The 25,452-nt window shown below is 31.0% G+C and overlaps 1 protein-coding gene and 1 pseudogene across 1 annotated transcript; one reads left to right on the top strand and one right to left on the bottom strand.

Moving 5' to 3' along the window:
* LOC131068585 (uncharacterized) overlaps positions 1–13,568 on the top strand; it is an 85,071-nt pseudogene extending 71,503 nt beyond the window's left edge.
* Positions 13,569–22,085: 8,517 nt separating this feature from the next.
* LOC131068617 (protein RALF-like 33) lies at positions 22,086–22,772 on the bottom strand. Its single transcript, XM_058003847.2, has one exon. It carries the CDS (start codon positions 22,686–22,688, stop codon positions 22,317–22,319), a length of 372 nt encoding a protein of 123 aa, XP_057859830.1. The 5' UTR covers positions 22,689–22,772; the 3' UTR covers positions 22,086–22,316.
* Between the last annotated feature and the right edge of the window lie 2,680 nt (positions 22,773–25,452).

Here is a 25,452-nt window from a genome sequence, read left to right as displayed (position 1 = left end):
AACGCACGACCTGCATACCAAACATAGGGAATTGACGGACGACTGATGATGCTCACTTTGAGAAAGGATAGGGTTAAAAAGTAGGGCCTTATAACTATCTCCTCCACTTCCATTGGGTCAATAAGGTACGCTCAGACCTGTGAAGCCAAGTGGAGACGATACCCCGTACCTACACAGTACTTGTACCTGCAATTTCCTGCATCAACGAACCACATATGCATATATATATATATATGTACAACCACAGAAAACACACCGATGAAGGAGAATCATGATGTTCCCTGTCTCACCAAAGTGAGTGAAGGAAAATCATCTCCTCGCACCCCATACACTGACAAACATGAAACATGTATATAACACATCACACTCATAAAATAAATGTGTTAGTCCATGTCAGTAATCCAATATAATAACATTTAACCATCAATAAGGAAATATTGCATGAAAAACATACACTGTAATTCAAATTACAGCATAACACATCATAGCATAATGTCTGAGTAAAATATCACAATATAATGTATCCACTAAAATCCACTGAGAAAGTCAACTCAAGTCAAACATGAGTCTAAAAAGTCTGATCAAGAGAGGGGTACTACATTTATAAATTATTTTATGGGTATGGCTCCTTGAAGCCACTTTCATTGATAAAAAATAATGAAATCTATACACCTTACATTATACTATTTTGTTCTACACCACTTTTACTTTGCCCCAACACATACTTTTTAGTGATTTGGCGCTTCCACCAATGTCAAACTTAGATCAACTATTAGCAACAAAACTTAACCCATACTTAAGACAATACCTAGATCCCAAATTATTGATTCCTCTATCAAGTTGAAAATCGTAGATGCAACTTTAGGTTGGGTTGATTATATAACTACAAGATTCGCCTGCTTTATTCAAGTGTAAATATTATATTAGGCTCAAGTTCACCTACTTCTCATTGTTCATTATATTTATCATCTCTTATGTTGAAGCTTTCAAATTGTACATCTAGGATAAGTATAAATCTAGCATAAATATCTTAAATTCATTTATCTAAAAATGCAAAGAGAAGCTATCTAATTTACTTAAGAGTTATTTTATTGTAGTTAGAATAATTTTATTTAATATGTACTTTGACAAAAAAAAATCTATTATATCTACAGTGTTTACAATTTTATTCGTGTCACTTCTATATATTTTAAATTGGTTAATTATTTAATGTTTATATCTTCACTCAACTTGGGTCCATTAGATTTTCAACTATAACTAACAAATCAAAATATTTTCTTTCCAACTTATATTTTTTATAAATAGATTAACATTTATATTTAAAATTTTTAAAAATTATAGGTATTTCCTTTCATATAAGTTTCATATAAATGGTATGTAAAACAATATTCTTTTTGAAATATTGTTTTTATCATGGAATATCAATATTTTGACATGTAAATGATTCTTAAATTTAAAATAAAAGATAAGAGTTTTTATTAACACCCTCACACCATTATACTATATCCTTTAAGAGATCTCACTATCGAATCATTTATATTCACTAAACATCTGAAAGATCCATCACTAGAACACATCCTATATACTTATTTGCAATAGCAATCACTCATCAATCAATAATCAACTTTCCCTCATCTACCTTTATATCAACATTGAATTTTAATATTTTATATTAAATAATTTAAATTTTATTATTAAATAACTGATAATAATTAATTGAATTGGCTATAATATGGATAATAAATTATAAAACATGATCAAATACAATCAATTTTATTATAAATTGTATTATTATATAACACTAGATAATTTTTAACTAATTTAAATAAAAGGCTTCTATCATTCCGAAGGAGAGACTGTGGGAACACGTCTGGAGGTGGTCCACATATGATGTTAAAGGCACATTGCTGATATAATAATTTACTGACGAGTTTTTACCAAAAATAAGAATTAAAAAAATTACCGACGTAAAAAACTTCGGTTGGTTTTATGTCGCATTCTTTAATTAAAGCCGTTTTTAATGAATGTTTTGTTGTCTAGCAATTATTTTTTAACTGGCACCACGTATTCCGTAGATAGGGGAGGACTAACTAACATATTGACCAATTCAATGGACAATAAATGTTTCTTGAGATTAATTAATTAATTTATAATAATAAATAATTGTTTTAGAATAATGGTTTAAGATGAGTTATATTATATAATAATATAAATATTTTTTATTTTCAAAATTTCTTTAAATTTTAAATGTTAATTTGATTGTGATAATATTTTTTATTGATCTATTATTAAATTATTTTTTTAGTACAAAAAGTATTTTATCTAGTTAGTTAATTATCCTATCTAGTGGTCTTATTCAAACAATATCTAAACTCACTTAGACATGTATCTTTTTTTTTTTTGTTTAATCTCATGTGAACTTTATATATAAGTGTTCCCACACTTGTCCTAATAGTTCTCATGGCCTCCTCGTTCGTGTCACTCTTGCAGTTTTTTATATGTTTTGCATGAATATTTGCATAACATATTATTTCTGGATTCAACTATGTATACTTTGTTTTTGCATCAATGTTTTGGATCGCACCCTGTGATCCATCATTAGGATAAAGAGTCAAAGGAGATTTTTTTCATTTTTTATTGTAGACTAAGAAAAGATAAAAATAGAGGGAGAGTGGGGGAGATGTTACACACAATTCAAGGCAAGAGGGAAAAAATGGAAACTAAAAATTCAAAGCAACATGAGATATTTGTTTATCCTGCATATACATTTTCGAGATTGATCTTGCAAATTGATATTGGTTGGTCCAATATAGTATCAAAAAAAGCATGCAAACATATTCCCATGCATTCTTGAATTTGTAAGAGATTTGGGCAACTACTTTTAAATGATGCATCTTGGAACAAAATTGACCTCACGGTTGTGCTCAAAAGGGCCCAAGACATGAATTTTTAGTTAAAACACTCTATCTATTGACAACAACAAAAATTGGACATTTTTTGGGAGGTCATCCATGGAAGTTAAATGAAAATTCATATAGTCCATATGAATCTACATGGTCATATAGTTGTATGGTTGTGAAACAATGACAAAGTTACCTTGGGTCACATAAAATCTCACCTCTACATAGGTGATGCATCATCGCTATCATATACAAGGAGGTCAAAAGTTTTAATGGTTTTTGCTATTTGTCTAAGTTGTATGCCCTTGCTATTTTTTATTCATGGAATCCTTTGATTCACATATCATAATTTGTTGCCTTTGCAATCCTTAGAGGGTAGTAAGATGGGGATGGTGTTGGAAATAACAAGGTGAAACTACTACTATGGACTTTCATAAAGTGATGAAAATCTGAAATATATTTTCTTATCAAAGATTACCCAATATGGTATGATTAAACAAATTAGCAATAAAAAGTAGAATAGCAAACATAAGTGACACAATTTATGTGGAGAAAACATTTCAAAAAAGCCAAAGAGATCCAAAGCTTGTGTTAAACTTCAAACAATTTTACAACAAAACAAATTTTATCTTGGAATTATGCCAACACTTCATTAGTTCAACAACTTGAAAAATAATTATCTTCTACTAACACAAGTCTTTAATTTATAGAAGAGCTAGGATATTAACAAGAGCAGTTCCTGGATTTCATTGTGTACAAAAATTTTATAGAAGAGCTAGGATATACCAATGTGGTATATTAAAACAAGGGTTAGATCTACCTACAAAAACCATATATGGCCCACATCATGAACAACACGTATCACATGGGCACCTAACCCACAACCAGTCAAAATTGGTCAAATGCCACTGTTCCATTACTCATCAATGACTCAAACAGATAACAAGCACACTATGGATTTACCTTGGTGAATAACTTAGGATAACATGCAAATTACATGCAACAACATGCACGAACATGCAATTCTAATACATCAGTATCTAGAGATACTTTGGTTGGAAAACTTTTCGCATTTGAGCTTGAAGAATTTGGTCCTGTTGCTAGAGTCAAGACTGATATAGCCTTCAAAGCATCAACATCATCATCATCATCTGACAAATCTGATTGGAAAGCACTTTATGCAAAAGAACTTGAAGATATCAGAAGAGAAAATGAAGAACTTGAAGATATCAGAAGAGAGAATGAAGAACTTGAAGCACTATTTGCAAGGAAGATGCGTAAAGGTCCAACAGGAAGTAAGTATGAAGGTAAAACACCTTTCAAATGTTTTAATTACAATAAAATTGGTCATATGGCGTATAGGTGTCCTAATAGACATTCAAGACTAAGAGATGAGGCAAAGAGAACATATAAGCCTAACCCTCAATATCAGAGATACAAATTTAAGAAAAATAGAGATAAGTCATGTTACTATGCAGATGAAGGTGTTACAGATGATTCTGATGAAGATCCAATAGATAGTGGATGGGCATTTGTTGTAATAAAAGAAGATCAACGGACACCTATTGTCAAACTGGTAGAGCAAGTAGTAGCAGCAAAAATTGAAGAAAAGGATGAATGGATCATTGATAGTGGATGCTCGCATCATATGACTGGTGATAAAAGAAAATTCTTATCATTGTAGGAATATCATGGAGGTCTAGTAAGATTTGGAGATGACAAAGCTTGTTTAATCAAAAGAAGAGGCATTATATCTTTGGATGGTAAGCACAATATTGACAATGTTTATTATGTTGAAGGATATCAAGGTAAAATGCAATGAACTGGTAATTATTTACTGTGATAACTCAGCAGCAATAGATATATCAAAGAATCTAATATTTCACTCTAAAACAAAGCATGTTTCTATTAAGTATAATTTTTTGAAAGAAAATGTTGAAGCAAATAAAGTGATATTGGTTTATGTGAACACTAAAGAGCAAATTGCAGATATTTTTACAAAGCCTTTACCCAAGGAAACATTTGAATATCTCAGAGAGAAGCTTGGGGTAATCACCCCATGGGCAAAGACTTAAATGATGCAAATTAGCATCAAACCGATAGGGACTAACATAAATTTTATTTTTTCTGGTTTGATGAAGGAGAGCTACTGCTTAGGGGGAGTAGTTAGTTGTATGTTATGTTTTGATTTTTAACTACTTTGGCATTTGATGTCAAAGGGGAGAGTTGTCTATGGAAAAACATTGTACTTTGAAGATGTATTTTGGTTTTGGTTATACTGTTTCTGTTTTTGGTACAAAACTTTGTGTTGATCTATTTAAGGGAGATTGTTGGCATTTTGTTTTGGCACTTAGATGTTTTTCCATCTAGTGTTGCCATCAATGCGAAAGGGGGAGATTGTTGGTATTATGGACTACTCTGTCATCTGTTGCATTGGTTTTGTCATTGATGTCAACACTTATCTTTCTAGAGGTCTACATTGTTGATTTGGCACTTTGGTTATATTGGTTTATTGATGAACCGACACATTGTGGTCCCAACATGGATATTGGCTTATGCACAGTTACCGGTATATGTTTCACTAACAACTCAGGAAGTTGATGATGACTTGTAATCATCTAGAGATCATTTGGTTATGTTGAAGACATGGATTGGATGTTTGCATTTGGCATTTTGCATATTGGTCTGATCGGGTTCACATATTTGCCTTAACCGGCAGATAGGTCCAGGTTATGAACCGACATAGGAAAACATGTTCCAGATCAGCACGACATGATTTGAAAATGATTTATTGATTGGATAATGTGTTAATGTATTGAGACCGACATATTGTATAGCACCAAGACTTATTTTGTAATTGATTTAAATGTAATATCTTTTGGGAGCCGACCTAATGATTAGGTCTTAGGTTTTGTATAAATAATTGTAAGATCTTGTTTGGAAGAAGTGTGTGAGTGTGTGTGTATATTGAAGATCATTGTGAAGAGCGAAAACAAGCAGATCCTTGTGCAAATCACGCAGATATCATCTGAAGGTTGAAGGGAGGTTGTTAAGGTTATGAAGGTTTTTGGTCCTCATGCGCAAAGCTTAAACCAGTACTGAATCGGGCATTGAAGATGCTAAATTGAAGCAGTACATTGATTATTGGATTTAACCATCCAACTGTGTAGTCAGTGTGACTCCTAATTTTGTGATTGAGCAGTGAGCTCTAGGCGGTTGGCCTTTCTACATGTGCAGAGCCCATTATTGTATTCACTTATTATCTGCAGTAGTATCATTTGATTGTGGGTAAGGTTTCCCACTGTGGTTTTTCTCCTTATAGGGTTTCCACGTCAAAATATATGTGTCATGTGTTGTGGATGTTGTTTCTCTTTTTGTTTCATGCATTAAGTTGTACCGGTAATACTATAACTATTAATCCATTTTACCGACACTGAGTTTTAAGTTGGAATAATCTGTTTTGGGTTGCAATTTATCGACAACTGATTCACACCCCCCCCTCCCTCTCAGTTGTCCTTCCTGGTTCCTAACAATCCTCACCACCAAACTAGGCGTTTGAAAGGAATATATGTCAATATGCTTCATAATCATCATCGATGAGTAGATCCACCTCTACGAATGTAATTACAATTTTTCATAGGTAAATAAATAATAAATATTTTGTTCCTTGAGGACATTCTAGGCATCCAAGTACACCTTCCAAGGATCGTGTAGACACATGAAAATGACTTAAGATTGCAAGTTTAATGTCACCTTACCCTAACATTCTCCCACTTGACACTATGCATTGTAATTACATCCAAAAGAAATATAAAATTAGAATCAAGTACAATGATCAAGGCCCATGACCTTCCCACATGAAGATAACTTATTTGTGGTTACTAGCTTCATGAGAGAATTTGTAACATTACGCAAAGTGTCAACTTTATCTAACAAGACCTTACTATTCTCAACCATTTCTCACAAAAAGTGATGCTAAACATCAACATTCTTAGTATGAGCATGATATGTTGGATTTTTTGGCAAAACATATGACACTTTGAATTATCACAATCAACCTCACAATCCTACAATCAAGCCCAATATTTGTATGCAGACTTGGTAACCTTACCACCTCCTTAGAGGCATGCATATCAAACATATACTTTATGTGGTGTACAAATCAACTACAAGCTGCATTCTACTCATCAAACTCATTGCACCTCCAAAGAAGGAGAAAACATAGCCACTATTGGACCTTCAACTATCTAAGTTACTTTCTAAATGTGCATAAACATAACCTTGCATATCTAATGACTTAACCACATCATTAGTACCAAGATAAAACAAATAAGCAAACTTTAATCATAAATATCTAAACACCCCTTTAACTAAAGTTCAGCACTCTCTATCAGGGTTAGACATAAAACTACTCAAAACTCCCATTGCTTGGGTAAATATTTGGTCTAGTGCAAACCATTGTATACATCAAACTACCAAAAACACTAGAATAAAGAAGCTTAGATATTTATTCAAAATTATCATAAGAATTAGTACACATGTCTAAACTAATCTTAGTACCAACAAAAAATGGAATACTTACTATCTTATAGTCAAGCATATCAAACATTCACAAAATGGTAGATCAAATTATTTAACCCGACTTAACCAAATTATCATGTGTATCTAATCTCTGATGATCTCCATCTAAAGAATATATATAGTATGCCCCAAGTACTTCTTATCAAATTTGAGCTAGAAAGTTGAGTCTTGAGCTTGTTGATTATCATTTGGTTGTTACACATAGACATGTTGTCAACATGCAAGACACCAAAAAGTAGTTGATAATCAATAATTTTAACATAAACACAATGATCTTCCTTACTCCTGACAAGACCCAACTTCAATGCAAATAAATAAAAAATTGGTAGCACATAAAGGTTGACTATTTTAGACCATGCAATGATTGTTTCATTGTATAAACCATGTGTTTTTTCCTTTCATAATAAAACCATCAAAAAATCACATATAAATCTCTTCCTCGTGATCCCCATGAAATAAAACAATTTTAATATCTATTTGCTCAATTTCAAAATCACAAGAAACAACAATAGATAAAAAAATATATAATAGAAGATAAATGCTCAATAAGAGAGAAAATTTCTCCAAAATCATCTCTCTCTCTTTGGGAATAGCCTTTGGTCACTGGTATGGCCTTGTATTGTTATAACCACCCATCTACACCAAATTTATATTTAAATACCATTTTGTAACCAATGAGTTTCTTAATTTGCTCAAACTAACAAGATCCTAGATATCATGCAACTATCTAAAGTCATCATATCCTCCCATGTGGCTTGCATTCAAGCCTCACTTTCCTCTAAATAAAAATCCTCCATGAAAAATCTAGGTGCATTGTCAATACTTGACAAAGCAAATGCATGACAAAAACTTGGTGGGTTATGCCTATCAACTAAATTTTTTTATTTTGAGGACCTTCTCAAGGTAAGATTAATGGGCTTTGCATATTCTTTTGTAAGTTCATTTTGCACATTATTTCAACACTCTTCTTCTTCTCCATCCTCTGATCCATTTAACCGTCCTTCCACATGCGCATCTTCTTTCTTTTTAAATTTTTTGTGTCAATTTGCAATATTTTAGTCTTTTATTTCTCATTCATTTGTTCTTCAACTAAATAAGTCCTAAAATCCTTATAAAATCACAACTCTAGAATAAAACATTTTTTAGGTTAAAGGATTCCAAAGAGATTGATGCCCTTGATGTCAAGAGGAAGAATTATAGAAAGGGAGAGATTCTTTGTGAGATTATTGAACATCCATTTCCATTGATGTCAATGGTGGAGAGTTATACAAAGGGGGAGCATTGTAGAAAGAGGAAGTATTATGTTCTTGTTGTGTTCACAAATGATTAATTATTTACATGGTTGATATAAATGATAAAGGGGGAGATTGTTGGAAATGTTGTTGTTGATGTCAAAGTGTGTTATATTTCAAGAAGGGAGATTGTTAAAAATATGGTCATTAATGTTAAAGTGAGATTATTGAAAATATTGTCATTGATGATAAAGGTTGTTGATGTCAAAGTTTGGGAGATTGCTTGTTATATTGGCTTTAATTGGAGACCAACTCATGTAATCTTTTTATTTTGAAAGAGATGTAACTAGAGACTAACTCTTGGAATTTTATTATTTTGAAAGAAGTGTAATTGGAGGCCGCCTCATAAAATTTTATTATTGTGATTTAAATTTATAGGGCTAACCTACATAATTAATGTAATTAATTTTTGTGCCCAAAGGGGTATAAAAACATGTCAAATGTGTTTGTAAGTATGATGTGTGAGAAAATGTTTATAATTCGAATACAAAGCATACAATCTTTGATAAAGATAAATTTTGCGTAGTCTAAACATGTGCAGGAAAATATGTTCATCATCCAAATTGAAGAAGCCACATCCATATGGTTAAATTTTTCAAAAGAGGTTGGTGCCTCTTAAAAGAAAATATTGGCATTTCTTACTGAGTTGGTGCTTGATTGGTGTCTCCAGTGGGTTGGTGCCTACAAATTCTACAAGTGAAGATTAGTGTTTCTAGTGGATTGCTTCCCATAAATATTATAAGACCATTTTATTTTGTTGTGGCTGGATTTGGATAGTATATACAGGAAAATTTATTCTCTTTAGTTTTTCCATGAAGGTTTTTCCACATAAATCTTGTGTTCTTAATTGTGTGAATCTTGTGTGTTTGCTATTATCGTGGTTGTTAAATTTTAGTATGTAACATTTTTTTTTAATTGATTTATCCCCCTCTAAGTTTAAGTATGTTCACACCAAAGGACACTTGTAAACATACACGAACTGGGGGAACGAGTACAATGAACTAGGGGTGTTGATGATCTACCTTTGAATGAATTAAAAGCTTCCAAGAATGTCTATCTCCACGTGCTAATCAAGTTTTATAACTATCCTTTTCAATTTTATCTGATTATTCTATAAATCATTTGTAAGATAAGCTTTGCTAACAAAACCTTGCAATACCTAGGTGAAAGGGGAAGCTAGCTTAGTTACCCCCTTGTGGGTAATTCGAATAGATACAAATGGTAACGATAATGACATAATAAACTGAAATCTTTATAATGATACACATGTAAATGGAAACAAATTCAAAAAACTCACATGCTTACCATTTAGGAGATATAAGGAAAGAAATTAATAGGAATCAAATTGGGAACATGACTTGATAAGGATGATATGGGGCTAAAGATGGATGACTTAAGGCATTTAAAATGCCAAATTAGGGAAAATTTAAAATAATTTGAAGGGGAATTAGATAAGAGGTTCAAGGGATGGGATCACACAAGCTATGTCATAGCTTCAAAATGATACATGAATAGGGTCCCTTGGTGAAGATGCTCCAATACTTAAAGGTTCTAAAAATTCAAAAACTTGATGAGAAGACTCTAAAATATAATAGTATGGTTTAGTAATAGAAGTTTGTCTCCATAATGTGTGATCTTAGAATGAGGGTAAGAAGACTCCTTTTATAAAAGTTTAGGGGCCAAATTTTATTGTTTTGATAAGGAATCATTTGAATTGACCTTAGTCATTCTTGGATGAGGAATCAATACATTTTTTAATTGAGGGAGGGTAGGACACATGGATCCCCGTGAGGGGAAGGGGAATAGGTTTCCCTTATCCTAAGGTGGATGAACCCAAATAGGAAGGAAGATGGGATCACAACAAGAACAATAGAGACTGTGGTTTCATATGAATTGAGTATAAGATGCAAAAGTTATGCAAGAAATAAACTAAATAAATAAGCTAGTCACAAATAGGGATACATAAGAAAATTTAATTGTTGGTGCAATCATATTGTATATAAAAATATGGAGATAACTTATGTTTGAAAGACACATATAAGAAGGGGTAGGGACACATGAAAGGAGAAATGAGGACACATGGATGAGGAAATAGGTCCTATGAAGGGGTTGAGGCACATGGATTGGGTAAAATGACACATGAAAAGGAGGAAAATATATAAGTGGATAGGAAAAATATGCTAGAAATTTGGCGATAATGGAAAAAGTAGATGTGCAAATAATAAAGTGAACATAACACATGTAAAACTAAACATATAGTTTATGTTCTTAGACTTATTAAACATTATGTTTTGTTCCATTAAAGGTTTGGATTATAAGCAAGGTAAAATGTGTTGAGATAAGACTTGGTCTCCTAAAAATAATCTAGCTATTCAAACATCAAAAGAAAAAAATCATCGACAAAGTGTTTATTAATAAATTAGGTGGGGGATGGAAGGTAAATACCTTTGACTAAGCCAAACAAGACTTTATGGTCAAGCATGTAGCCAAAATATTTTGTAGCATAAACATATAAAGGAGCTAAATGGAAACCCTATTTGATAAAGTGAAAAATACCAATGATTTTAGACATCCTACCATTAATGATCAAGCAAGTGAATCCAAGATATTCTTCATAGAACATAAGCTTTGAAAATAATTTTATGTTAAGCATTCAACAATATAGGACTACCAACTTGTAATAAGAGTTGGATTTCAATCCATGGTAGCAAAAACTATAATACCAAAATAGTCAAATATCCTTATGAATAATTACTCACCACTTCTTTATAAACTTAAAGTAGTTCAAGTTCCATGAAGTGCCAAGAGACATTTAAAACTTATAGGGAAAACCATATAATTATAACATTTTTCATTACCTATAATCATCAACACTTCATACAAGTCCTCCAAATTGATTTGAAAATTACAGGCCTTATTGGCAGTGGGGTTAATTGCTCATGTGAATCGCGTTGTGCTTGAAAAGATAGATTATAATTTCTTAGGAAGGATTATAATGTTTGAGGGAGCATAGAAAGCCTCTTAGTGGTAGTCTTAATCATATTAGGATGAGAAGGATCCTATTTGACACAGAGACATTTGAAATAGTCATTTGAGGCTTTATCTCCCACGTTAATCTAGTAGAAGCAAGCTTAGACTTGAGCACCTTTTGCATGATCAAGTGTTAGCAAACATATGTTATATTGGATATGAGAAACCCATTTCTCTGAGTGTTTGAATGAATATTATTATAAGGAAGTATATCTACATAAGTACAATTTATTTTACAACCTTAAAATTGAAGACTTATATGAAAAAATTATTTGATATTTTAGATCATTAAAATCAAATCAATATAATAATATTATTACAAAATTAAATTAAAAGAAATTAACATTGCAAAATATGTCAAAATCTATAGATTAAAATTATACTGTTTTAAAAAAATACAAATGTATTAAGACCCATGTTTAATAGAACAAAGTGGTTTTGAGGTTGGTCATCTATTATTTTTAATTAAGCATTGTACCAATGCTCCTTGTATGGTTAATTGGGTTCCTCCTTCCCCTACCAACAATGATGTTTCTTTGCAACATGGTCATGTGGACATCGAAATGCTTGTAGACATAACTCTAAACTAGGGTAGTATGGTTCCTTGGGAGCTCTTCATGTCCTCAACAATGAATGGACCCTTTCATCACACAAGCATTGCTCTTTTTCTTAGTGTGTCCATGTTGGCTAGCTTGATAATGAAAAGTTTCTTCACTTAGACATTTCCATTTCACTTGTGCATGTTATTGCTTCACAAGATGAAGATAAAGATAAAGATTAAAAAAATATATATCATAAGTTGAAAGGTCATTGCTAATTGCCAAGACCTTGCGGATGTGTGGGCATCCTCGCTTGATCGATATCTCCTTCCTCCTCCTACTAATATAGTCTTGGTAGATTAAAGATTTGTCCATTTTCTTTTTCTTTTTCTTTTTGACTTAAACATAGACATTTTAAAAAGTGATTTTATTCCACTTATGTTTTATATGAATTATGTATAACATTTTTGATATATTAATATTATAATATAACACTCTTCATCATAAAAATGCATTATTCCATAAATATTCTTTCTTTTTTTCCACAAACACATATAAATTAAAAATAAAATTAAGTAGGTAGTATCCTAATGTTCATTGCAAAGTTTTGTAAGATTTTCTAATAACGAATCTTCTTGTACTTCGAATATATACTTTGTAGATCAAACAGAAACCTAGATGCTTACTATACTACGGTTTCCAAAAATGACAATTTGACATGCTTTCTTGTTTGCAGCATTCTATGCCACAATGTCCACTCACGCTGTACTCATGTATTCAATATTTTTCTGCCACCCTCTTGCCTATAAAATCATCATAGACTGGTTGCAGAAGGCCACAACTTTACACACTTTGGAGTTGTGGGTTTTACTTTATATAGCTTGTGTTTAGGGTGAATAGAACAAATGATGAAAGCACTGGTATTGTTAATGGTTTTGTTGATGGCTGTGGACGTCACCATTGGCTCTGCAGGGAGAATGTTGAGAAATTTAGAGAGAAAAAAGTTGGTATTGGAATCAGAAATCGATCAGAATAAGAATGATCATATCAAAAACAACTTTAAAGGGAGAATTCTTGATACACATTATATCAGTTATGGTGGTATGGCAGGTGATGAAGTTCCGTGCAAGGATAACAGCTGCCATGCCACACAGGCCAATCCTTATCACTCTGCTTGTACTGCACAAACCCGCTGTGCAAGAGATTCTAATAACTATGGCAATTGATCTCGATGTTCATTAGGAATCATTCAATTTCATCAGCAGATCAAGGGTCTATTGACAAGTAGCTAGATATTTTCGAAAAAAAATTATCTTTTCATTTTTTTAGTGTCGGAACAAAGACATGACGTGTAGCCAAAAATTTATGTCATTAGAAAATAGAGAATAAATATTATAATCAAATTAAATATATTAAAAACTATACTATTTTGAAAGCTTACTTTGAGTGCTATAATCTTGGAAATTATCTTGTCCTTTTGATTTTATTTGTTGGTCCAACTCAAGGTTCAAAACAAAAGAAAGTCTAGAAAAATATGTGGGTCAAGGTGGAAAGGCCCATCCAAGGACCTTCATTCAGAGGTACCTTTGAATGAAGGTTTACCTTCACTTGAAGCTTATTATAGTGTCACCTTTGAAGAAAAATCTTTAAATGAAGATGATCACTATTTTTTTCTTTCTAAGTATGCAAATTTGTAATGTCCTACAAGTAGGTCATACTATTGTTGGTCTACCCATATAAATTTACTCCATAAAAAAGATGCACATACAATAACAATAAAGAGATTGCAATGGGCTGAATGGATGAAAAACAATCTTAATGGTCATCTATATGCTAGCATTCATTACACCCAATTGCATATGTATTTATATAGAAATTTGAAAAACTGGAAATTTATCCAAAAGATGTTAACAAATATGATATTTTAAGTATGTTAGGTGATGTTTTATCATAATTCAATTGAGTAGTTTTGAATCAAATTCATTTACTTATATTTCACAATTTGTGGTTCACTACTTCTTATCTCTCACAAGCATAAATGATTTAGTTAGCATTCATTATATTTAATTGATGCTCATAGAAGTGAATAACTATAAATATTTGAAAGGTCATTCATCCCAATACTATTTTGATTCAAATGCATTTAACCATTGAGTTTTCCCAAGATCCAGCCCATTTTACTTACTATCAAATTTATAAAACCTTCGGAATTTAGTGTCCCTTATGAACACTTCACTAAAGAACTTCTTAATCTTAGCCACATATCTAACATAGATCACAAATCTAAAATAAATGTATTTATATCATATCTCTAAAATCTTTTGAACATAATACCACAGAGACATATGTTCAACATTCATTTCTCTCTGCTCTTTCCATGGTTTGTTGGTTAAGTGGTGGTGTTGTTGTTGTGATCACCAAGGTTCAAACCCCCGTTGGATCATTGTGATCGCAGCCTTCATTGATTCAATGTGCTTGTGAGTTTGAGCCCCAACTTTGTCAAACTCCTCAACTTTGTTTAATAAGAATAAGATCTCTCAATTGTGACCTCACTGTGTCATGTCAACATCCCTTATCACATTAAAAAGTTTACCTAACACTTAAATTTTTTTTTTTAAAAACATTCCAATTTCTCTTTTATTAGAACATTTTAAACCTAAACAGTAGAATGGGAGGAAATTACTGAATTTGTTTCTTTTGAACAACTTTATGTATGGGCAATGTCGGTTAAAAGGCTGTTAGAGGTCATCATATATTTTTAACTTGGATTTTTAAGGAGATCGAACATACAATTAATATGCAAAACAAACTCACCGGTAAAATAAGCAATCGATTTGGATATATTAGTTAGTTTGTGCAACAAAACACTGACTTTGAATAGGCATGCAATTGTTCCATCCTTATTAAAGCAAGAGAAAATGGCATACACTAACAATATGATAGTCACTGAGCTGTTTAATAGGAACTCTCATAGATTACAGATCAAAATTCAGATAGAAGAAAAAACAGGCCAATTCTTAGGGCTTTTTTGTTTTGGGTTTTTTGAGAAGCATCATGGTGGAAATTACAAATATATGTTCTTTTATATTTTTTTTTCAGGTGTGTAATAGGACTTCATTGGGAGGTTTATAGAAATTCAATTCATTTAGTATTGGTTTATTTAATATGTTTATTAGTTTATACTTTTTATTTTGGGTTTTAATTTTAGATAAATTAATTTTTTAAATGTTTATATTGGAATTTTGGGTTCATATTAGAAAAAATAATTGTTATTATTTTGTTTGTATGATATGTCTATATCAATAGAATCATCATATTTCTATCATAATGTAAATATTATACCTCTTCACAATGCAAATGCTAATTATACTACTAAAATATATTAAGATTGAATGTATTTTCTTGTTTGAACTTTTGTAGTAATATGGTAATAAAATTAAAGTTGACCATTTAAAGATATTTTTAGATATTATCAAAATTTGTCTATTTTATCAAAATTTGTTTATTTTGTTGATTTCAAGTCATTATAGTCTATTTAATAAGATAGTGAATCTATATAGCCTTTTTCTTTAGGGATAGACAATAACTCTTAAAGAAATGAATATGTATGTATTAGATGGGATGTATAATGGTAAAAATAGTCCTAACAATTTAAATATTTTGTTTCATGCAATTACAATCTACTTAATAAGTTGGTATATCCATATAGCTTTATGCTACGTGAATAAACAGTAAATCAGAAAACCCTAAATGAATATGTTTGTATCAAATTGAATGTATGATGATAATTCTAAAGTTGACAATTTAGAGATATTATGTATTTAGTATTAGAAGTTTCTTACTCTTTGTTTCATGGTATTATAGATTTAAAACCTAACAAAAAAAATTAAGTGTTACCCCTTTTGTTCCTTTCACTAAATGAATATTCAACCAAAAAAATTGTTAGACCTAAGAAATCAATATTTTAATCTAGATAACCAAGAACAATGAAAGCAAAAGCTCAAGTTCAAAATGCAGTAGAAACCACTTCAAAAGGATGTATTCTTTCGCATGATATGCTTTGTATGGTAAAATAGTAATGAACTATTTGAATGTGTTGGAAGAATTGTGCCAAGTTTCCTAGAGGTGGACCTATGCTCTCCAACTATCATAGCCCAGAAGGAATTGAGAGGAGTTCATGAAATCCGTTAATTGTCATTACATCACTTTCTCTATGTTGGCATGCCGCCTAACATGATCACAAGGTAATATTCCCCTTAGATTACCTCTTTTAAAACCTTTTCCAATTCCTTTCTTTTGAGAGGTAGCCTATACAAAGGGGCTCTTTTCATTTGAAAATAGGAAATTAGGGGTGCTCTCATAGTTTGCCTTGGCTAATACAAAGTCATTGTTCCTTGTTGTTAGCTAAGTATAATGTGTTTAAGAAGCATGCAAAGGTTGAATTAAAGAGGAGTAAAATTACGATGTGTAAAGATTGATGATATAGGGGCCACACCTGTTATTGTACTTGCCACTTGTGTATCAATATGATTGGAAGAATTGTTATTCATCTTGATAAAAAAATTGTTTTGTTTTTGGAAATTTTGAAAGGATTGACGTTAAGTATCTTCATTCTTATCAATCAGAGCCATTAATGAAGAGGATTCAAACTGACTCACTTGAAGCAAATAATCATGAAGCATTGTGCATAAATGTGTGAAAGATGTAAAAAAATAAAAGCTTATGATTTGTAATATCCTTTTGCAAATTATTAATGAAAATTATTTGAACATCACCATCATGCACATGGTAAGCAATTTGTGAATGAAAATATCTACCAATGAAATTAGTCACTTTTTCCTTAACTCCTTGTTTACAATGCATCAAATTAGTTAAAGTAATTTGAGGATCAATGTTGTTTTGAAAATGTTGCACAAATGTATTACACAATTAATGAAAAGAATGGATTGATCGAGGATGCAAGTAACAATACCATTGCAAAGCTTTATCTCTCAATGTACAAGTAAATAGTTTTGACACATGAGTCTTTTATCATTAGAGAATTCACTACACAATGTTTGAAATATTTTTACATTAGTTTGGAGGTCACCTTTTCCATTGTATAACTCCAAATGGGGAACCTTCATGTATTGTAGGGAAAGAGTACATATGATGTCATCCAAAAGTGGTCTAGCCTGGATATCTATTGTAGGGATATTGAATTTGGAGTGGGTTAAAAAAGTCAACTATTGTTACCAGGATGAGGCACTTTGAGCTAAATAGTTTATAGTGGCTCTGATGGATGAGTTGGAATTTGACATGTTGGATTGTGACTTCTAAATCTGAAAATCATATGCAATAATAATAAGGCCTGAGCATATAAATCGGAATTAAAGAAATGCACTTTGTCAAGTTCACAAAAAATCTAATTAATGGAAAAGGGTTCACAAGTTTACGCATGCAAATTAGGAATTAAACATATCTACAATGATTACATTTGGAAGGAGAATGGATCCACTTGGCTCAATCACAAATCTGATTGAAAAGGAAGTTGCTCGAACAAGGTGAATTCAGTGGTCCTTGAGTTGAGAGTTGAAAATTAAGTATGGAAATGTAAATTGTATGTAAGGTCTAGGGCTAAAGATGTGAAATTGACAATAATTAGCATGCACAGACAATTTTAGATAAGATATGCAGACATAAAGTATAGATCTAGAAATAGGAACTAGAGAGGAACTTGTGTCTCAAATTTGGGTTTGGAAATATCGAACAATGGTGCTTGGGATAACCTTGTCCTTAGAGTGTTAGATACGGACAAAAAATATACTTTCAGGACTACGATGTTGTTCTAAGTGTTTCCCTGAAGTTTCATCAGAAAAGTGTTAGACAACGGTGCTTGCAGTGACCTCATCCTCAAATTTTCACCTCTGTAAAAGCTAGTACTCATAGTTTTTGTTTGCTCTTCCCGTATCTATATGGTGTCTCCTAAATCTATCGCACACAATAAAGGGGAAAAAAAAATTGGTAGATAGGGTTTGCTTAGGTCAAACCCTTAAGTTTGGAATCAACTCTATAATTAAATTTAAATTGAAATGTAAAGCATGCCTTAAAAGGTCAAATTATAGATCTGAATTTGAAATGTTGAATTGGAATATTATACCTTCACGAGTTTTGCTTTGAAGTCTTCATGAAGTGTTTGATGTCGTCATGTAAGAATGTAGAAATATTTTCATAAGAACTTGATCATGAATTCCATCTTGAATGCTTGAAATCTAAATAGTGACCTCTCCTTCAGTGCCTTGATGAAGTTTGATTGCTTTCACTTGAATTCAAATAATTGAGTGGAAAAAATTATGGAAAGATGTCACGTAGATGGAGTATGGATGTCTCAAATGAGGGGGTAAGTCTTGTTTTAATACCTCACCTCATGAAACATATTTGAATATACAAAGCAAACAACACGAGAAAGGGATTCCTGCCAACATTTTTCGATCGTTGAAGGGTCCAAATTTGGGTTGAGGTGCCATTGTCCAAGGACAAGGGTGTTTTGGGCACCCTTGTCTAGCCTATCAAGGCTTAACACGAACCATACACCAAGGTAGAAGATAAGGATTACAATTCGATGTTTGTGTGAGCAGAATCAGGCATAATCAGAGCATGAAAGGATAGAATGCTAAAGTGAGGCCTAAGTGAGTATGAAATTGTATAAGGATACAATTTATGATGCTACAGGGATCAAGGTGTAATAATGAAATTTGCAAATCAATGTCATTTCCCATTTAGCTTTACATGTATATTTTGAGATAATGCATGTACATAGCAATAAATGACATAATATTTTACAAAGTTGGGCGTGTTCCCCTAAACTCTTTTCTCACTTACACATAAACATATATCAATACATTTAGCCCTATCCTATGAATTTATACGTTCACTCCTAATCATGTCTTATATACATGTTTATCTATGTACCTGCCTCCATTTAGTCATTTGCCACATGGATTTGATCATGTTTCCATTCTAAGAGAAATGCATGTGCATAGGGAAACGTCATGGTCATAAAATTCTCATTTCCAATTTAAGATTTAATATGAAAGTTTGTCCAACTGGCTCACTTTACCCATATACCTTGAGGAAACACATCTTTAACACAATTTGATGTTATGTGTTAGATTTTAATGGCATTCAATGCGATCATTCTACCCATACTTAAACACTTGAAAGTTGATTCATTGTAGAGAGAATTTGAGCAGTGAATAGCAACACACTTCAATTTGGTGCAAATAAAAGGTGTAAAGAATTTACATCTTAGGTACTAGCTAGTTGTTCTTGATATTGTTCACTTTCAAGAGGTTGATAAAGGTGCAATGCCCTTTTGGCTTGATTACATGACAAGCTAACTAGGTATTTATTAGTATTGCTAACCCCCTAAATCTCTAGCAAATGCAAAGAAAAGGACTGTGTATCAAAGCAAAGTTCTAGGATATAACTCTATATAAATTGCTAGGATGCACAAATATACATTCATGAATTAGTGTTAAGCCCACACAAGCAAATATTTAATATAAAATCACATACATTTTCATTGATAAATAGACATAAAAATTTGATCTATTTAACATTATTATTAAATTATGAACTAAATATCATCCCCTATATTATTCAATTTAATATTCCTCAACAACTCAATTAACATTAATTCAACTAACCTAGATTTCATTAATCACATACATTTTCATTGATAATTAGACATAAAAATTTGATCTATTTAACATTATTTTTAAATTATGAATTAAATATCATCCCCCATTTTATTCAATTTAATATTCCTCAATAACTCAATTAACATTAATTCAACTAACCTAGATTTCATTACAAAGACTATTATGTTCCTTTAAAAAGTGAAGGGGGTAGAAATTTTTTTTAATATTAAGCATCCGTTACTCCATGGAACTACCCATTTTTATTTTTTTTAATAAAAAACGGATCCATAGAATTTATAAATCTTAAAATTTGACAAAAAGGGTTTTAACGTTTTGTTTGTATATGGATATAATCATGGGGATTCAATGGTAGCCTTGGTTTTTTTTTTTAAATGGTTTTAAATATTTACACTCAACATGAATGGTTGACCTGCTTTTATTTGGTTTATTAATTATTGTTTGGCTACTGCTTCTTATTAAAAATGGGTTAGGTTGTTTTGGGAAAACAATTGTTGATGCATTATTTGTGCTGCGAAGAATATGCATTATTATTTCTAATCATATTTTGTCTTCGCCTTGCATTTGCATTTTTTTAAATTCCTATAATAAGGAACGGTCAAAACAACAGCTCAATTTGTTTTTCCACACAACATTTCACATCGCCTCTTCTTACGGCAGCCAAGAAGTTACAGGCAGTCTAATTTCTGCTGGACAATTGCATAGTAACGTTTATAACAATTCATATATACCAATCAACTGTCCTAACAATTGTTTAACATAAACATCAAAATACCCTCTTTTAATTCGTTAATTAACTTTATTTAATATATCAAGTTATCCTTACAACTGTAAAGCTTTACTTTAAAAAGCAATAAAAAAGCAAGTATAGATATCTTTTCCCAAGAACAAAAAGGTACGACTGTAATTGTTAAAAATAAATTGGAAAGATAAGAAGAAAACAATTAGATTAAATTTCACTTGTTCATATTAGTTATTTCTGAACATTTATGTTACAGAGACCTGCATTTGTATTGGAGATGAGTTGGTACAGTATGTCTGTTAAAGTACTGATATCAAAATTCAAATTTTATTGAAACATTATTACTGAATATTTATGTTATACAGACAGTAAGGATAGTCTCACGTTTTTACACCGTCGATTTTGCAATTAACGGCTGTGATTGACTAACCTGTCACTAACACGCTGTACGAAAGGTCTGTTTTGGAGCCAGAATAGCTTCAGCCCATTTATATTGGAGATGAGTTGGTACAGTATGTCTGTTAAAGTACTGATACCAAAATTCAAATTTTATTGAAACATTATTGCTGAATATTTATGTTAAACAGACAGTAAGGATAGTCCCACGTTTTTACACCGTCGATTTTGCAATTAACGGTTGTGATTGACTAACCTGTCACTAACATGCTGTACCAAAGGTCTGTTTTGGAGCCAGAATAGCTTCAGCCCATTTGTATTGGAGATGAGTTGGTACAGTATGTCTGTTAAAGTACTGATACCAAAATTCAGATTTTATTGAAACATTATTGCTGAATATTTATGTTATACAGACATGCATTTATATTGGAGATGAGTCCTTACAGTGTGATGGTTAAATTGTAGTGTTAGGGTTCTTGACATCAAGATTCAAACCCTACTCGATTATTATTGCTGAACATTTATGTTACAAAGATAAGCATTCTATATTGGAGATGGGTTGATATAATATGATGGTTAAATTGTGGTGTAACAGTTTTTGACACTATATATTACTGACTCTTTATTATAAAGACATACATTTATATTATTGATGAGCTTGTAAACTGTGTCACTTAAATCGTCATGTTCTTGATATTAAGATTCAAAACCCTATTGAAACATCATTACTGAATATTTATGTTAAAAAAACATACATTTATATTAAAGATGAGATTTCTCATTTATACCCTAACCAATTGATCAGAAACATTTACCCTTTCTTAAAAAAATAAAAAATTACCATCATATTTCACCACTACAGAAACAAAATCAACTTGTAACAGGAAAATTCTATGGCGATCAAATAGATCAAATTCCAGCATCAAATATATATGACAAAATCAAATTAAGGTAGCAAATCATACACTGAAACAGAAGCTTTCAGTATTACAAATTTATGAGAAACCCTTCAAGAAGGCCTGCAAATAAAAGCACAACCCATGAAGGAAAAATAAAACTGAAAAAGTCCCACAGGATTTTATTAACTTACAGACAGAAATTCATGAGGATGGAAGAAAGAAATCCAGGAGAATCCCTCAGCTAGTATCTCTTGCACAGCGAGTAATCTGAGTACAAGACTTGCTGTAAGGATTGGCCTGCCCAGAACTCCCACAGTTATAATAAGATGTCCCACTCTTACTGCAGGGCACAGAATCCGCTCTCAGAGCTCCATAGCTTATATACTGTGTTGTAGCCAGAATCCTCCTGTTCAGTTCCGAATCCATCAACATTTCTTCCTCTGGAAAACAATCACCGATCGACCCATCACAAGTCGTCTTCTTCGAAATTTTCATGAAATCTGCATTGCCCCACAAAGCACCGGCAGAACCCAAAGAGCCATCCACACCGGCCAAGAAAACCAGGAACAGGAGCAGGGCACCCGCACAGAGTCTCGAACCCACGACCATCTCCACGTCAAAGACTAGTACAGGAGCAAAATCGGTTCCTTCCCTCTTTCCTTGCGTATGTGATTTCAACGGGCCTCAGGAATTAAATGGAAATTTTTTTGGTGTAAAACGGATCTTTCATCTCATTGGATAGAAATTTTGGATTTCCAATGAACCGACAAATCTGACGTTTTCTCACCGTCAGATTTGATACCGTGACCAAATCACACCCTTGATTCCTTCAAAGGGAAGGACAACAATACCCATCAACATATTTATTTTTTTAATTGTTTGTTAAAGGTTCGGTAGCTGAGCTTTATATTTCCTTGTTTTCTTGACCATGAAGGATGGGAAAGTTTGGTACTTTTATAATATAATAAAATGGATGTGTAAGGTATTGAATGCATAGTAGATACATTGGATTTGGATATCATGAGGGTTTAAATCTATTTTTTATGATTGACTTAATAAAAACAAGAGACTTAAAGCATCATGTTCTTCCCAGAGTTAGAAATGTGATTGTAGAAGAGATTAGGAAATGTATGGATGGTAGAAGAAGGTTAGAGAAGGTTAATGTACATGTTAGATATAATGGTAAAGAACAACAATGCCTTGATAGTTTTTCCAAGAAAGAATGTAGAAGGAAGGGGAATATTAATATAATAAAAATTGCATGTATTAAATATTAATAATAAATCATAAATAGATCTTTATAAATTCCATAGAAATAAATTTAATATCTTTTAAACAAAACTTAATATTTGGTTGGATTGATTTTTTTAATTAATCTGATTTATTCTGATTTTTTTTTTAATTTTTAATTCAAAATTAAAAGAAAAAAATCTACACATGCCTAGTGTTTGCTAGACGTGGCTATTAGTGAAAAAAATTAAATTCATTACATATTAATAATGTATTTAAAATTATTTTAATACAACAAAATAAAAACAATAATGCATAAAACATTTACGAAATATTAAAATTATTATTTTTAGTTTAATAGAATTAAAAATAAACAAAAATATATAAAAATTTAATAAGAAAATTCAAATATTATAAGATTCAACATAAAATAATTATATTGAAAAATTAAAATATTATATTTTAAATGAATTTTAAAAACATTATACATTATTTATTATTTATTTTAATATTATATAATTATTCTAATATCAAATCTATAATTTAATATTTTATAGATATTAAAGAGCACATTGCATAATTTCTATATAACACAAGTGTTTATATTTAAGTAATATTAAAAAATATAGAATTTATGACCTTGCACTATATAACCCGAAGAAATTTATAAATGGCGAAGAACAAATATCACTACATGGTGAGTAAAAATCCTAAATATCTAGGGTTTTGAATACTCATTGGCATTAAAAATCTGTATGCTTCAGGCATATAAACAAAGCTACCGAACTTTCATTTTGTGATTAAACATGGAACAAATTGTAATAATGATAATTTTAGAGGAGTACATGATGAAGTGACAATTTAAAAATAAAATAAAAATAATTATGCAACGGCAGTTACCAATAGAATTACATATAAATATCATTTTTCTTATTATAAAAATATGAAAAAATAAAAACTTTACAATTTCAAACAAAATTTTTTAAATACAGTAATATGATTGGTCAGATTAATGTTTTGAATCTTTTAGGACAGTCATCATTATTGTCTATTATTATCTTTCTTTTTAGGTTAACAAAAGATTATGGTTTTTCATGAGGATGTTTGATTTTTAATGAAAAGAATTTTTTTAATCATCTTTAAAGACTATACTATTGAAAGATTTATGAGGTGTCACAAATGTAGTGATTATTATCACCTCACACCCATTACATGCTTATTGGAAAGTGAAGAATCGTCTTTGGACCGCACTTTTCATTGTTAAATTATATCTCAATAACAACAATACTATCACTTTTTTATTTTGTAATCATTTTTAAAGGATGGGTGAGCTTATATTTCTTTATCTTCTTGATTATGAAGGAAGGGAAAACTTGGTGCTTTTTATAATATGATAATGAGTTTTCTAACCAAGAAGGATGAGAAAATTTGGTATTTGTTATAACATGATAATGAGTTTTCAAGGCATTTAATTGCATATTCGATAAATTGGATATAATCAAAGTTTAAATCTCTTTTTTAATGATTGATTTAATAAAAAATATTGTTTGAATATTTTTTGAATGGACATCATTATTGCCTTTCTTTTTAGATTAATGAGAGGATTATAATTTTTAGGGGATGTAGATTGATTATAATAAAATAGATTTGTAAAATATTCAAGTTAATAGTGGATACATTAGATATGATTGTAGACACCCAAAATTGTCCAGTGTAATTATCTAAGCTTAATTCTTTTATTAATTAAATAAATCTTTATTTATTTAATTAATTCATTTATCCTCTTCTAGCCTTATTTCTCATTTAAATAAATACATTTATTTATTTAAATTATCCTTTTCCTAAATTAAATAAATATCTTATTTATTTAATTATCCCACTTCTTCTATTAATTAAATAAATCTTTATTTATTTAATTAATTCATTAACCTTTTCTACCCATGACACATGTCATTCATCTCTTAATTCATACACTACCTACTCCTTTCATTATTTTATTATTTCTTTTACCTACCCTCTAATCATAGCCGACCTCCTTTTACACCTCTCAATCTTATCCCTCCATTTCTTATTCTGTCTTCTATATAAGGAGATGCTTCCTTCATTATCAACCTTAATCATTCATTCTAATTAATCATCTTTT

This window comes from Cryptomeria japonica, chromosome 3, assembly GCF_030272615.1.
Source record: "Cryptomeria japonica chromosome 3, Sugi_1.0, whole genome shotgun sequence".
NCBI classification, from domain to species: Eukaryota; Viridiplantae; Streptophyta; class Pinopsida; order Cupressales; family Cupressaceae; genus Cryptomeria; species Cryptomeria japonica.
The sequence above is the reverse complement of the archived record's forward strand: the minus strand, read 5'-3'. Positions and strand labels throughout refer to the sequence as shown.